This window comes from Anabrus simplex, chromosome 3, assembly GCF_040414725.1.
Source record: "Anabrus simplex isolate iqAnaSimp1 chromosome 3, ASM4041472v1, whole genome shotgun sequence".
NCBI classification, from domain to species: domain Eukaryota; kingdom Metazoa; phylum Arthropoda; class Insecta; order Orthoptera; family Tettigoniidae; genus Anabrus; species Anabrus simplex.
Genome location: NC_090267.1, coordinates 1,387,780 through 1,403,550, shown reverse-complemented (window position 1 = coordinate 1,403,550; position 15,771 = coordinate 1,387,780). Strand labels below are relative to the sequence as shown.

General features: G+C 38.9%; 1 protein-coding gene across 5 annotated transcripts in view; it reads right to left on the bottom strand.

Annotated features, from left to right (window-relative positions):
- Positions 1–11,268: 11,268 nt before the first annotated feature.
- Positions 11,269–15,771, bottom strand: part of LOC136866897 (zinc finger protein 708) — a 169,196-nt gene continuing 164,693 nt past the window's right edge. For all 5 annotated transcript variants that reach the window (XM_067143990.2, XM_068226887.1, XM_068226889.1 and 2 more), the window contains exon 6: positions 11,269–12,730. In XM_067143990.2, the coding sequence (XP_067000091.2) occupies positions 12,016–12,730 (715 nt within the window). In that variant the 3' untranslated portion in view covers positions 11,269–12,015. The remainder of the gene's footprint in view (positions 12,731–15,771) is intronic.

Sequence of the window (15,771 nt, the reverse complement as noted above, 5' to 3'; positions counted from 1 at the left end):
TGTCTTAATATAGCGAAAGATTTTCAACGGGGTAATCACATAAATATGATTGTAATAGAGGGTACAATACTCTGCACATGGCTATGGGTTTATTTAGGGGTTGTAGTAAGGATGTAAATGAGAGGGCATATAAGTCTCTGGTAATACCCCAACTAGAGTATGGTTTCAGTGTATGGAGCCCTCACCGGGATTACTTGATCCAAGAACTGAAAAAAAGAAAAACAGCTCGATTTGTTATGGGTGATTTTCGACAAAAGAGTAGTGTTACAAAAATGTTGCAATGTTGGGGCTGGGAAGATTTGGGAGAAAGGAGACGAGCTGTTCGACTGAGTGGTATGTTCCGAGCTGTCGGTGGGGAGATGGCGTGGAATGACATCAGTATATGAATAAGTTTGAGTGGTGTCTTTAAAAGTCGGAAAGATCACAATATGAAGATAAAGTTGGAATTCAAGAGGACAAATTGGAGCAAATATTCATTTATACGAAAAGGAGTTAGGGATTGGAATAACTTACCAAGGGAGATGTTCAATACATTTCTAATTTCTTTGAAATCAGTTAAGGCTAGGAAAACAACAGATAGCGAATCTGTCACCTGGGCGACTGCCCTAAATGCAGATCAGTAGTGTTCGCGTTGTTTTTTGCACATTTCGACCCTGTTTTTATATGTAACCTGTAAACAAATAATGGAAATAAGAACGACCTTGTTAAAACGTAGCCTATCACAATAATATGTGATGAAAGCTTCATGCTTCCATCAACGACAGTTTCTGAGAAAAGGTACACTGAATTTAAAAAATCAAACTTTCGGGAAAATAAGTTTAAAGAAAACAAGTACATTTTAGAGCATCCCTGGCCCGTATGATGGGTTATCTGGATCCTCCTCCCTGTCCTCAGCTACTTCTTCTCTGCAGTCTTTTCGAACTCTTTTTTCCATTTCGATCTTCTTAAATGCCGTCAGAGCGTTCCTTCCAGGTTCGATGCCCAGTTTCCTCAGAGTTCCCTTATTGTAGGATGAGACACCAAAGAGAAGAGTTTTAATGCCGACGGCATGCTGTCGTCGCTTTTTAGTTACATCCTTGGCTGTCTTCCCTGCACCCTGGCACTCACCCATTTCGGGCAGCATTTCAGTTGGGCCTTGCCCCCGATCACTGTAGCGTTCCTTGCTCGACCAGCTGCATCGAGAAACATGTCAGCCATGACACCTGCCCTGGCCGTCAGAACTGCTCGGCTGGCGCCGGGAACCTCAGCTAACGCAGCGGCGAAGACAGCAAGGTTCGAAGGGTAATATTGTGATCTCGCCGCCGAGTGACCTAGCCTACGGTGACGGAGCGTAAGAAACTGAGCTTCGGAACCCACTACCTCGTATCTCGTCACCACAAGAGGGGGGCCGGGTCATCGCACACAGCCCTTCTGGTACGACGGCACAAGAACGGACAGCCCACGGTGGGTCTCCTTGCTCGGTATCGAGGAACATGTCAGTCATGGCAGCTGCCTGCTCGGGACCTCTTTCCATCAGAGAATAAATATGGGTTAATTTCGGTTACTAATAGCGCGTTACCCGGTACCGCTCTATCGAGTGACTGTGAGGACGGGGCCAATGAATTCCAACACACAGAGCCCCAATGCGACGAGATTTAACCAATGAAGTTTAAAATTCCACACCCGGCCGTGATACCTGAAACAAAGGTCAGCACGCTAACCATCTCGTCTCATATCTGGATACAAAATTTAATAAATTTAATCTACTCAATTTCTTTTTTTGTTTTTTGTTTTTGGAAATTTCATATTTACAATGAATTCGGATATTTTTACATCTGTCACCTATTTATTTATGATTTCTAATGGACGAATACTGAAGGATTTTACGTGGCCTTAATTTTTATTCACCCCTACAATCAATTTGTTTTATTAGTCAAATAATGACATTGTTTCCAATCTGTACCGCACAAAGTGACGTATCAGCATCAGAGGCAGATCAAATACAAGTGGACAGAGAAGGGAACCAATATAGTACACGGTGTGTCATAACTATGTCAGGGATGCTCTTCGTGTTATATTAAGTGTACCGGGAGGTACACCCCAACTCCTCTATTGGTCAGACAGTGAAACTGATAACACAACAAGTTGGAACTTTAATCAGAAGATGTCACCACTGAAAAATTAAGTAACTGTTTCGTTGTGAAGTTTCCTAAACTGACTGAATTTCTCCTTGTTTTGTTTTGATATACTGTAGATCAAGAAGTTTGAACATTTTTCTACAGATGACACCACTAAAAATTATGATCATGCACTCTGGTGCTAAGTGAAAGAACTTAAAATTTAAAGAAGTTTTGTATTTCTAGGTTGTCCCTAACTGATCTCTGTTCATTTATTTTTGGATTGGCAACACTTATTGTTCTTTCCGCCAGTTTTGAATCTAGCCAATCACTAATTTTTGTAATGACTTTTCAACCAATGCCGCATTTCTTGTTCACCTTGTGTTAAGCAATAAAATTAAGAGCGTGTGTCCTGATTAGTCTTGATCTCGAACCTTCCTCGGATCATCACTCTTAACACGAAGAGCATCCATGATTTTTTTGTCAGTATAGTTATGGTACACTGTGTATACCACTTCCCCAAAATGCCCGTGGAAGAATACCAGATCAAATAACCACCAGGAAAGAGATGAGGACACGGGATTCACTTCCACGGGAATAATAATATTATCAATCTACAAAAGTATAACACAAATTAAACCACAAAAAATAAAATTTAATTTAAATAAAAATGCAAAATAAAGAATATTTGACCTCACACCACATTACAATTGTCAAACCAGAAAAAAGAAACTTTACATAGAATGTTAAACGTATATGGAATTAAAAGATAATATTGGATATCAGATTTTTAATAAATTACCAACCTAGATGAGGACTTGGGATCCCATGTTAAATCTTAAAATCAAAATTAGCAGAACCTTCTAAATATGCTAAAATAGAATTGGTTTAATTCATTTAGTTCTTTTTCAAGTCGCTGTGAAGCAAATATCGTGCAATTACCACACCGATCTCTTTCCAAAGTAATCACCACGTCACATAAATATTAAAAATTCACAGAAAAGAGAAATGGATGTCTGCCATACAAAATATACTTCCTAAAGCGAATTATGAGCGGATTATTAGGTAACTTGGATAAATATCCAATTACAGTCACAAATCATAACAGCGAGAGATTACATGAATGTATACCTCCGACATGACAACTCACAAAATTTCAAACAATTATCATAATAACAAGAGATAAGATCAAACGGGAGTGTTTTTTTCTGTAGATCTGCGTTGTCAATACTTAGCAAGTTGTGCCAGTATATTTAGGCACAATTACTATGTATTTAATTAAACGCCGACTCGATGTTAGAAATTATATGTATCGCTTGTCCGAGCCGGTCAGCTGTGGTTAGAAGGGTAACATATTCTCAACGCTACTAACAAGCAGGTGTCACGTGACTGAGCGTGTGGCAAGGACGGGTCTGGCCTGTGTGTTCTGGTAAAATTTATTTCTTAAACATCGAGCCAAAGAAGAAAGCTTCGAATGCACAAAAGCATATCCCACCACTTGCTATACGAGCGAATAAATGGACCTGTACATTTGTTCAGTGATTGCTCATTTATCTTGCGATCACATGGCGTATGTTAAAAATTATTAAGCTAGTTCTACTTGATTTCTATTATTCTACGACAATCATGTCTGATCTTGAATGAAACTTTTATCTTTCTTTTTAAATTAATTCATGAACTTATTCAGTCAAGTAGAGACAGAAATGTGGACTGATGAATGACTGAAGTCCACTATTCGATCTGAGTTGTATGCTTGAAATATTTGTTTGAAGTTTCAGAATGTAACAACGATGTGTGCGTACGAGAAACACATAGACATTCAATCTTCCAATCTACTAAGAAGATGTGAAGGTATACCCAAGTCGCCCACATGTAAGATAGTCTGAATCTAAAGGGGACATGACTTCCAGTCCAGGTGTTATCCAGATTCGTCTCAGTAAAACGAAATAACATTATTCAATAATTTTCGTTCTTCAGTAAAGTAAAATATGAAATTCTTCCTTGTAAGAGTATTTTCTATTAGTTTTGGGTATTTTGAATATCATTTCACCTTCAATCTTTTAATGAGGTTGGTTAGATTTCGTGAGTATGATATAAATATATCTTTTGAGTTTGAATGGATTGGTGTATTTCCTAAGTTCTCTCAGGGTTAGTGTTAAATTAAGTTCAATAAAAATAAAACTTAACTTTAAAAGACCACTCCGTTAGAGAGAATTGTAATGATGTCAACACCGTGTGTTTCAAATTATAAGTAATTCTTTGACTATTAGTTATGCTCTCTCACGTGATTCTTATAAGTGTTAGGCATCATCCATACCCAGTCTTTTGAATATAGGGTTAAAATGTATAAGTTAATAATAATAAATTATGCACGGTTATTAAAGGATGTTACAAATGTGGCGGAGTGGTAAATAAGCTGTTAGTCAGATGTCTTTACAGAGAGTTCAGAGATTAATCGAACACTTGATAGCGTGAATAATATAGGTCCGCCCGTGGTGGTGGTGATTATCAAATTTTCGTTGTGATAATGGACCAGATGAGGAATTTGACTGAACTCGTTTTGTTGCATGGAAACAATGAGAGTGCTAATGTCTGTGATAAATTTTGTAAAATTCACTCAGTCAGCAAAAGTAATAAACCTTGTTATGATAATTGTGTCTATATTGAATATTATGCACCGATAGTCATTTTGACGTGTCTCTTTAAAACGTATAACCATGTTACGAACCCATGAGAATATAATCCAGGTCTGGTGAAGTGAATTTTTCTGTTCTGATTATTTCATTCATTTATGATGTGCTTATGCCTCAGATTTTTAATGTTCGGCCACGAAAAATTACTGTGCACCGTAGAATAGGAATGTCAAGTGGAAAGATATTTAGAAATAAATAATAAAATTGATTTTAGTTACAACTTTAAATTTGAGGATGTTAAATAGGAAGTAAATTCATATTATGCTTGCTGAATCGAGTCAGAATAATATATCATTTCCGAAAAATATTGTTTCTGTAAATAATGGATCATCACTCTAAACTGAAATGAAATAATTTGAATACCATTGAAAGATGGATACTTTTCTGTACAATTTCGCGCTGTAATTAAAGTCGTTTAGTTCCTGGATTTAATAGTGAATGATGAAAAATTAATGAATATTGTAAACAGGTAGTGCAAATGAAGTTTGAGTTTAATAATTTCTTGGTAATGGGTTAATGGCACAGGGGTAAATCAAACCTTGTGACGTGTTAAATTGGACTCACACACATGAGAGGAAAATCATAAGAGTTATAAACGATACCGGTAAAATGTCAAATCAGAGGTTGATAACTGAAGAGATATGAATGAAATGATGGAATTCATTTTTTTGCTAGGGGCTTTACGTCGCACCGACACAGATAGGTCTTATGGCGACGATGGGATAGGAAAGGCCTAGGAGTTGGAAGGAAGCGGCCGTGGCCTTAATTAAGGTACAGCCCCAGCATTTGCCTGGTGTGAAAATGGGGAACCACGGAAAACCATTTTCAGGGCTGCCGATAGTGGGATTCGAACCTAATATCTCCCGGATGCAAGCTCACAGCCACGCGCCTCTACGCGCACGGCCAACACGCCCGGTGGAATTAATTAATTTCTTTATGTCAAGCAAGTGTAAAATGATGGAAATTTTTATCATACAATTCACATTTGAAATACCATGGAATACTATAAGCTAAACATGTGAAAATTTATCCTACATCAAGAACTTCCAAATGACATTGTAAACGTTCTAGGAGTGTAGGATTCAACACCCAAATTTGTATATTTTATAAATAAGCGAGAAGCTCGATATGATTGATAAATTATGGCAGATGTTCTGATTTCCATTCTACTTGAAATGTTTCTTTATAGACGACTAATAGGAGTTTTGTTCATTTGCATCGTCGTTCACAATAAGCCACTATTTAAAGGAAAGTGTGTGAGAAGAAAAGTCAGATATAATTTGTAAAGTTTAAAACCGCATAAAAACACATTTTGATTTGTAAAATTTGATATTAAATATTTTGTCCTTTTCCAGTGTACATTGTGTCACATTCCAAAATTTTCCAAATCCATCCTTAATAATAAATGATCTAATTTTTAGTGCTCCTGACATGAAACATCCACCCCTGGATTCCTCGTGTTCACTGGCTGCCTAGTGGGGTAATTTGGGAGCAGTATTGACGGGGCAGATCCAAATAAGAAAGCACTTCTGTTTGATCACTGTCAATACGGATCAACAGTGACCAATATTGTCAAAGATTCTGAAGAAATAAGAAAACACAAAGCCAACCGACCAAACTCAGATAAGAAAATATAACACCACAAAGTGATTTAATAATGTTTAAAGAAGCAAAAACAATTTGGGCTTCACCATCGACTAAAATATCAGAATATTGGACATTCTGAATATAATTTTACCAATCCAAATTATTAATGTTGAAATACGTCTTGACAAATTAATTAAAATATAAAAGAGTGAGAGCAATAATCTCCATTAGGAAAACGCAAAAAACACCAAGTTGCTATTATAATGGATCCACACACAGTACAAAGTAAAACGCGCACGTGCCGTGCAGTCCTTTGCTATAAGCTACGATATTCCTGCATTTTATAATATGGTATCTATCACAGAATTCCAAGCACACTCACACACACATTCGCCATTTGTTGCAGCATACCTTGTGGTGAAAACCATGGACCGCCAGTCTCGTCGTCATGTGTCGCATATTCTATCTAGATCCTGTCTTGCATAGCAGATGTTGCATAGAAGTCCTCCGGTATGTTCTTTTTCTGCTGATGCAGATCTGGTATAAGCTGTTTGAAGCTGGTACTAGTTGGAAGTATGAGCTCGCATCTCAGATCCTCTGTTCACAAGGTCTCCCTGGTAAGCTCATACACTAGCCTAGATGTTGCATTCTGCGTGACTCCTAAAATTCTCCTCAGGTATCTAGCCTTTACTCGCTCCAATTCTTCCAGCTGTTTGTACGTGAGGTATTCTCTCATTGATTCTCGGGTATACGTCAGAACAGGTAGCATCTTTAACCTAAACAGGTCCATAGCTGTGCTGATCGATAATTGTGTGATGTTTCTGATTTCATTCATAGCTCTAGTGGGCCGCCGCTGCTCTGGATCTTCCCGTTGTTTGGATTGTGATACCTAGATATTTAAAATTGTTGGCCCTCTTGAATAGTTCGCCACTGCATTTGACGTTTTCTGCTTCAGTGAGTCTTCCTCCTTTCCTAAACACTACCAATTCGGTCTACTTTTCGTTCATCTGTATGTCGTTTCTCTCCGCCCATTCACATAGTGTGTTTAGCGATACTTGCAGTTTATCTATATCTGTCACTGTGATGGTCATATGATCAGCGTATATGTATGTGCTTGATCCTACCATTCCTTTGGTGACATCGTTCGTGAGAACATTAAACAGGATAGGGCTGAGTGGATCGCCTTGGAGGACACCGTTCGTCTGTGACAGCCAGTCAGATATGCCTATTCTATCATCTATCTCTATGTGGTTTTCTGCCAGTAAATTCGATATCAGGATCGTTGTGCTCGTTCTTCCACTTTATCTATTAATACCTTTCTGTTCACCATATCGAAGGCGTTTGAGTAGTCAACAAAAACCACATGTAGTCTTCCTTCTCGTCTTTTTATCGTCTGTTTTATTTGTTCGAACAAGTTTTCTACTGCCAGCGTCGTGGACCTTCCCTTTCTAAAACCAAACTCTTCCTCTGGTAAAAGGAGTTGTAGCTTCTCTGCCAGGCTTTTGGCGAAGATTCCTGTTAAAGAGTTTCAGTGATCTAGATTCCAACGCTATTCCTCTATACCGGTACGCGTTTGGGTTCTCTGTGTCTCCTTTCCCCTTGTATAATAGTTTGATTACTGACTTTCTCCATTCATCTGGTATACTTCCTAATTTTAAATATTTATTTAGAGGGGAGGTCTATATCGGTAGGTACTCTTGTGCTGTGTGCTGTAAGTGTTCACTTCTTATTCCATCTACTCCTGGTACTCTTACATTCCTCATTTTCTGTATCGCTCTCGCAATTTCATCCGTGGTGAAGATCTCATCAGCTTGTGGAGTCCTAGGTGTCTTAATCATGGGTCTTGTTTCTTTTCAGCAAATTACTATTCTAATTTGATATATCCATGTTTCCATAGGTATGTTGGGCTGTATTTTCTGCCTTTTCGGTCCCAGAGCTCGGTAAGGGTCTTCTTCTGCCTCCTCTACCATTTTCTTTCGTTCTTCTTCCAGGTGTTGCTTTTTCTTCTTTGTTATTAGGTCCTTGTATTTCTTTCGTTCTCGTTGGTATTATTCGGTGGTTGCGCTTGCCATTTGTTCTCTAGTTTTATGTAGTGTTTTCAGTGTCAATTTTCTTTGTTCCTATTTGTATCTTATTGTAGTTGATTTCAGCATGTAGCAGCCTCATGAATATTTCCTGCTATTATTGCTCCTTCAACCTTATCTTTTTCCTTCATTTTCCCTTTCATTTCTTCGTGTTCAGGATCTTGCCAAATGTTATAATTCGTCTTCCTTCTAATTTGTTAGTTCTGCAGTTTTCTATATTTAATTGTACTGGAACGTGTTTACGGATAAATGCTTCTTTTTTCACTGTGATAGCAGGGTATTTTTTTCTAAAGCCCTTTGTGATTATTAGGTCTATTGTGCTAGCTCCGATGTGCCCTATGTATGTCCAGTCCCCGTATCTGTTATGTATTGTAAAGCCTTCGCTTTTTGTATATTCTTTGCATTTTCTATCTTGCCTATTTATTGCGCAATTCAGATCTCACGCAATGATTATCTTATCCGGACTTCTGCTGTGATCCAAGGCCATCCCTAGTTTATCTATTATGTCCCTCGCGGTGTGATCTAGATTAAAGTAGACTGCTTCTATAACTCCAATTCTTGCCCTGAAAACAAGCATGTTTTCTTCTTTTAATAGTAGTTTGAAGGGGACCAGTTGTGGTTCGATGATGCATAGCACACCGCCCGCTCGTCTTCCTCTTCACAAACACTGTGTAGCATAGGCATGAAAAATGTAAAATTCTGGGATGTTCAGTTCTGCGTCCTCCTTTCAGCCATGATATTTCTCAGGAACAGGCTCAGGACTCCCCTCAGGCCCTCTACATTCCATGTTATTATATTAGTCCCTGGTTGCCGGGCCTTCCAGGGTTGCCGAAAGGGCCGACACATTACATCTTATGAGCAGAAGTTTCTATCGTAGACTGTGTTTAGGTCTTGCATTGGAATGCCTATTTTGAAGGCTCTGCTTCCTATTTTGTCATTCACCAGGTCGCAGAATATTTTCCCTTTTACTCCGTTTTCCTTCAGGTATTCTATGATAGCTTCCTCCGTCGCATCTTTGTCCAGTTTTCCCACGTATAACCAGGCGTATCGTTCCGCTGCCTTTATTTTACTTTCCCCTCGTCCCATTCCCATTTTTCTTCTGTTCATTTCTTTTCCTGTCTCGTTTTCCCGCTGTGTGTTCCCGCCTCTCACCGCTGTTCTCCACTCCCTATACTGGTTCTCTAGTTTAGTTTTATTATTTACTGGTGTTCTAGGCTGCCTCGTTGTTCGCTTTCACCCTTCTGTTATATTTATTTCGGCGTCTTTGTGTCGTCCTTGCTGTCCCCTGCGCTCTTGTCTTGTTACCTTTGTCTGTTACGCCATGTGTTTGAGCTGGTTCCTGTCTTTGTGTCATTATTTTGTTCGTCTTTTATCATCATATTTATATTATATGAATGGGTGAAAACCATAACGGTATAAGTGACATTTCTTTAAAAAAATGAGTTAAGTGCAGGATGTAATTCCAGGAGGATGTATCCTTTCACCAACCAGGAGATACAAGTGATAGCGGTAATATTCTGCGCTCTAATGATGGGTGGTGTAACTACAAATACCATGCTTTATATGAGTGTTGAAGATGTTTAAATGTCTTTTTCTCTGAATGACCAAAATGTTACTTATACCGTTATGGTTTTCACCCATTCATATGTTAGATTTACAAACATGTATTTTATCTGTTGGTTCATCTTTTCTATTATTATTCCTTCTATATCTTCTTCCATTCGTGTCTGGCGTTGTGTCTCTAGCCAGGTCAGGTGACTGACCATTACGTGTCACCACTTCGTCATCATTTCCCTTAGTCAGTCTTTGTTCATCACTACTAGTTGCCTGCTGATCTCTTTGTATCTCGCAGATGTCGTTGTTGCTGTAGCAGAGATGTCACTAGTTGTTGCGCTGTGAAACGTTTGCTGCCAGTTGGCGGAGTCCGTTCCATTACAAGCTTGCTACTTGGAGGTTCACAGGTGAGACCGGGAGAAGTCGCTAGTTGTCGCGCTACGAAACTGTCGTTTGTTTCCCGGGCTGCGTTTACATTCATAACTCCTTCGACATTTATTTTTTGAATATTATTCTTAATTTCAAAGGCGTGTTTAATCATATGAAAATACTCACGAATTATATTAGCCGCTTCCTGTAGCTGTTCCTTCGTTTCCTTTTTCAAGTATCCTCCGGCGTCCGCTATATCTTCCACACTTTTGAGAGCACATTTAAATCGTCGTTCGGCTTCGTCCGCCATAATAACATGCAGTACAAAGTAAACAGTGAAATGTAAATCATACAACATTAATGCTTGGCCGCCAACATAATTTTCGAAATAAAATAGATTATCGGATATTAAACGTATTTCATTTCACGATATTTATTTTGAAACAATTTAAAAAGTAAGAAATTTGAATGCATACAGTACCTCATGGTTTTGTATTTGAACCATTTTAAATTGTCCAGTGTGTAAGTGAATACGACTACCGATGTTGGATCGCGATCATATAAAATTTTCTGGAAGTTTGAAATCAAATAATCACGCAATAGTCCTAACTGGTGATACAAACACTAAAATGTGGACTGTGGGACACATCCCACGTCAAAATCCATTGCCCCGTCTATGGCAGTGAAGAATGTAGCCGTAATGTTTCAGAACGAAAAAGAGCTGCTGTACTCAACTTTCACAGATCATGGATCAATGCTAAGTCATGAGGAGGAACAGATCAATGCGCTCAACGTACAGTTCATGGCACCTACCCTTCGGCAACTGCTGCCGGAGAACAGCACCCTACCCGTAGTCATCATAATAATCCATAAAAATTGGCGGCAAATGCAAATTTCCTTTTGCCTGTACAATTGAATAGTTCCAGAATTTGATGTTACATAAGGAGGTAGGGTACTTATACCCAATAAACACATTTTGAAGGGCGATAATAATGTTGCAAAATCAATTATGTATAAGGGAATACTCTAAGGGTGTATATTAATTTATTTAAGATTTCAAGAATTGTTACCTTAAATCAAGAGAGAGGGTTTGCTGTGACATAACCCCAGAAAGAACCATAATTTAAATAAGCTACTAAACCAATTTTAATTTAGTATAAATTCCAAATCCTTTAATACATTAAATTCATTGCAAGTTATTATTTAAATTGATTTCTCTAGAAATGAGTCTCCTTATACAGAGATATTTATGCTATCATTTAAGTAGTTTTCGAGTGTACCGAATGGATTCATCGCGTTTCATTAGGAGCATCCATTGTAATTTAGAGAAACATTAATCGAGATTGGTACCAATATTGTGATTTTGATGATGAAAAATTGTTGTTTTCAACAATTTTTCAATTTGTCCCTAGATCGAGGCTACAAATTTATTCCTCAGGGAACCTGACGCCTATGGGAATGGAGCCCATCATGTGTTTAATTCGAATGCCGAGGACAAAAATACTCCAAACCCTCGATTCATAGACATTAACGGGCAAAAGTAAAATCCCCGATCAAGCAGGGGTATCCAAACCGGCAAAAGTATGATCACTTTCATCATTTCGTACTACTGGGACTCGAAGATGTACATCACTACTGCCTTTTTCGAGTATGAATAAACATGTGGGATCGGAGGTGAGATCGTTGAGTAAACGTCCTGTTGCACTCAGTACACGTGTACGGCCTCTCCCCGGTATGAGTAACCATATGGTAACGCAGACTGCCCAACTGAGTAAACGTTTTATTGCATTCCATACACGGGTACGGCTTTTCTCCAGTATGAACTACCATATGGTTTCGGAGGTGAGCACGTTGCTTAAATAAGCTACTACACACATCACATTGGTACGGCCTTGACTCTGTATGTACTGCCATATGCCTCAGAAGAGTACCTCGTCGCGCAAAAGAACCACTGCACTCGTTGCATTGATATGGTCTTTCCCCTGTATGAGTTAATTTGTGTGTTTTTAGATTACTATACGTGGAGAACTTTTTATGGCATTCATCACAGCGGTAAGGCCTATCCCCTGGAAACATACAGATATGGTTTTGCAAACTTTTCTTTTGAGAATACGTTTTATTGCAATGCTGGCATTGGTGTGGCCTTTCTCCTGTGTGAACGACCATATGTGTTCGATAACTACTCCGTTCATTAAACGTCATCTTGCATTCCTTGCATTGGTACGGTGATAATCTACCATGCATTATAGAGTGTCTTCGGAGACTACTTCTATGAGCAAACGTTTTATTGCATACTCTGCATTCATAAGGCCCTTTTCCAGCGTTAGAATCCAGGTCATTCTCCACACTGAAACAAACAAACAGAAAACATTTCTCAATTCTGGATATGTATTACCTGACCTACCCACGCTATGCTACGGAATTCTAAATTCTTTATTAAGTAATTCACACTGAGCCCTTATTGAAGTGCTCATTTAATTAATCAGTCAGTTATTCAAATGTACAGAGAATATTTCATTTTATTAAGTGCTAGTAACTGGCAGGAAACATCTACAGTCAGCAGCACATGTCGCTATTTCTGCAGGAGCTTGAAGGTCGGATGTGTTTGCTCACCAGCGAAGTTTGGAAGGTGGAATTTCAACATGACGCACACAAAGCCGAACAAGGGAACAATAAAATTCCAACGGACAACATTTCGGATGCCCGGGCGAGAGACTAGGGTCGCTTATAAGAAATGTTTGAAGTAAACGTCAGGTACGCGATGCGTCGAGCCAATCAAACGATAGAGCCACCGCCGATATGGCTAGACATTGGTCTAGGGAAAAGATGGCCCCTATCGAGGATACGACGTCTTCGAGGACGAGTTAATAAAAACGATGACTGCGTCAGTTAGTTACCTTATTATTCGGCGAGATTTTGCGCTGGTAACATAGCAAGAAGAAGTTGTTATTTACACGAGTGATCGTGTGGGGAGTCGTAAGATTTTGTTGGAAGACGCTGTCTACATTTGATATACTCAAGTTTTCTAATACTGGGAGGGTGGTATTTAACTTGCGATTACGAAAGGGAGAGAACAGTTGCATTTAATCATTTCAAAGTGCACAGTAGCCTGCCTGTGTAAATAGTTTTCCAAGGGCATAAACTTTACAATTTTCAGTCCAGCCTTTTATAAAATGGGAAATATTTGACCTAGTTACGGGAGTAGATAAGAGAAGCGGTTCTGCGACTGAATGGGAAGTGGTTTCACGGTCGGTGGAATTTACCCCGGCTGTAGTTTTCTCGTAACCGGCCGGTTGATCTTGACCTAATTTCTACATCGTGAACGATGAGATGTTTTAGACGACATCCAGAAGCAGCAACGGAAAATACGGCATCACCTTTCTACCACTCGATGGAGACAAAAGGACTGATCCAAGTCTTATCTGAAGGCAGCATTGTCATCGATATGGCGGGCTAAAAGCAAGATGGGTCGGCTGTCTCCTGAGGACGAGAGGCCATTATTCAACTTTACATATGACTACAGAGTTTTAATGTAATTACGTGAGTGTGAACGTGTTTAATGTTGCAAAAGGGGATAGGTTAGTTTGATAACTTCTGTAGATGTAGCTTTGTTTGGTAGGACTACGTCCTATTTAAAGTAAATGATAGGAAGCTCCTTAATGTAAATGTAATTGTAACATAAATGTGGACCGTTTGCATGAGGTCGCAGCTTGCTGTCTTACATTTTATTCTGATTTATTTAGCTGAGTGGTTAGCGTCATTTCCTTTACGAGTCAGTCCTTTTTTGCCTTATATATTTTATTGATTTGTTTTGTTTCGATATTTGAGACGCAGTGTACGTCTCGGGGCTTAATTGTAATTGTAAATAAGGATACAAATTAAAGTCAGGAAGGACTATATTAAAGTATTATTAATGGGAGCTCAAAGTGTAAGGAAACATGCCGTCACGTTTTCTGGGATTTATTGCATGATGGGTGAATGAGAGTGTGTAAGATGTTGGACTGTGGATCCACGAAGTTGTTAGCGTCATCTTCACGACTATTTTGTATATGTAGGTCGTAAATTAGTAATTGGTTCACGTGTTCCACGAACGCAGTTTCGTATTTCGAGTTCCGAATATTAGAATAACATTTCTGTAAGATGTATTATTGTTAATATCTGTTTAATATTTATTATTATTATTATTATTATTATTATTATCAATACGAGTTTCGCGCGATGTTGGATTGAGATATTTCAGTAACTTTCCGATGTTCAGACATGATCGATTGTCAATGTGGCAATTTCTTAGTTTCAGTTCATCATAATTATTACAGAGTTGGCCACTTTATTGTTCTTGTTTACTTTGTGCGCGAATGCTTTGCATGTGACCAGCGCGGTCTTGTTTCTTTTCATGCGAGCGAATGTTAGACGACGTCCTTCATATTTCTTCAGCTTTACGTAATTTTAGGACAGGATATATTACTTGTGTGATTTTGAGTAAGAGGACGCGTTCCTCATCTGAAAGGTCTGCATTTTCTTGATTGTGACTTGCGCCTCGGGTAGACTGTTGAGCAGCGGGTGTAAAGGGTTAGAAACTGTGGTTTTGGTATTGCTGCTTTATTTTGGGAGACGTGGATCTACACTTTGAGTCATTGCGCCGTGTGTTGGCGAGGGTGATACGTTTGTCTACCGAGGAGAGTTTTATCTGAGCGGCCTATACTTTGTGATTTTATTGTTTTTGTCCATGTCCCTACGGTTGTGTCACTTGAAGAGAGTTTTATATTGCGACGTTTGTTTCGGATTTTCTTTTAAGATATAACCGCGGAGGAAAATTTTGTGTCATGTCATCTCTTCCAGGCTACAACGTTGAAATAGGTGTTGAAAGGCAAAGCCTACTCTGTCACACTTTTTATTGATTTTGTATCATGTAATGATTTTTCTGGAACCTGCGTTGAATAGGAAGTGTTGCTTAAAGTGTAATTATGTTTCCTTTCATTTTCGTTGAGGCATTAAGTGGATGCGAGTTGCGTGAATGCCGTATGCTTTCGTTGGTGAACCCTGGAAAATATATCATGTTTTAGTTTCTTTGAATGTATATATTGCATTTACATGTTTTTGTTTTTGTGGCTGCTATCCACATTGTTTGTTATCCTTATGAGATTGTTCACGGCTCGATAGGTATATTTTGTGCGTAGGCTGTTTTACCACTCAGCGTGTTATATAGTGTACAGTTAGGTAGGTTCCCCCCACCCCTTTGGCGCATTAGATCACGTCTTTTCTTAAGGTTAGGGACCCCACTGCAATGTCAAGTGTGCAGAAATGGGGAACGTGCTCATCTACAGTTATAAGTGTTTACAGAAAGTAAAGCCAGGAGCGTGGTGTGCGCACACAAGGCCGTGTGTTAAA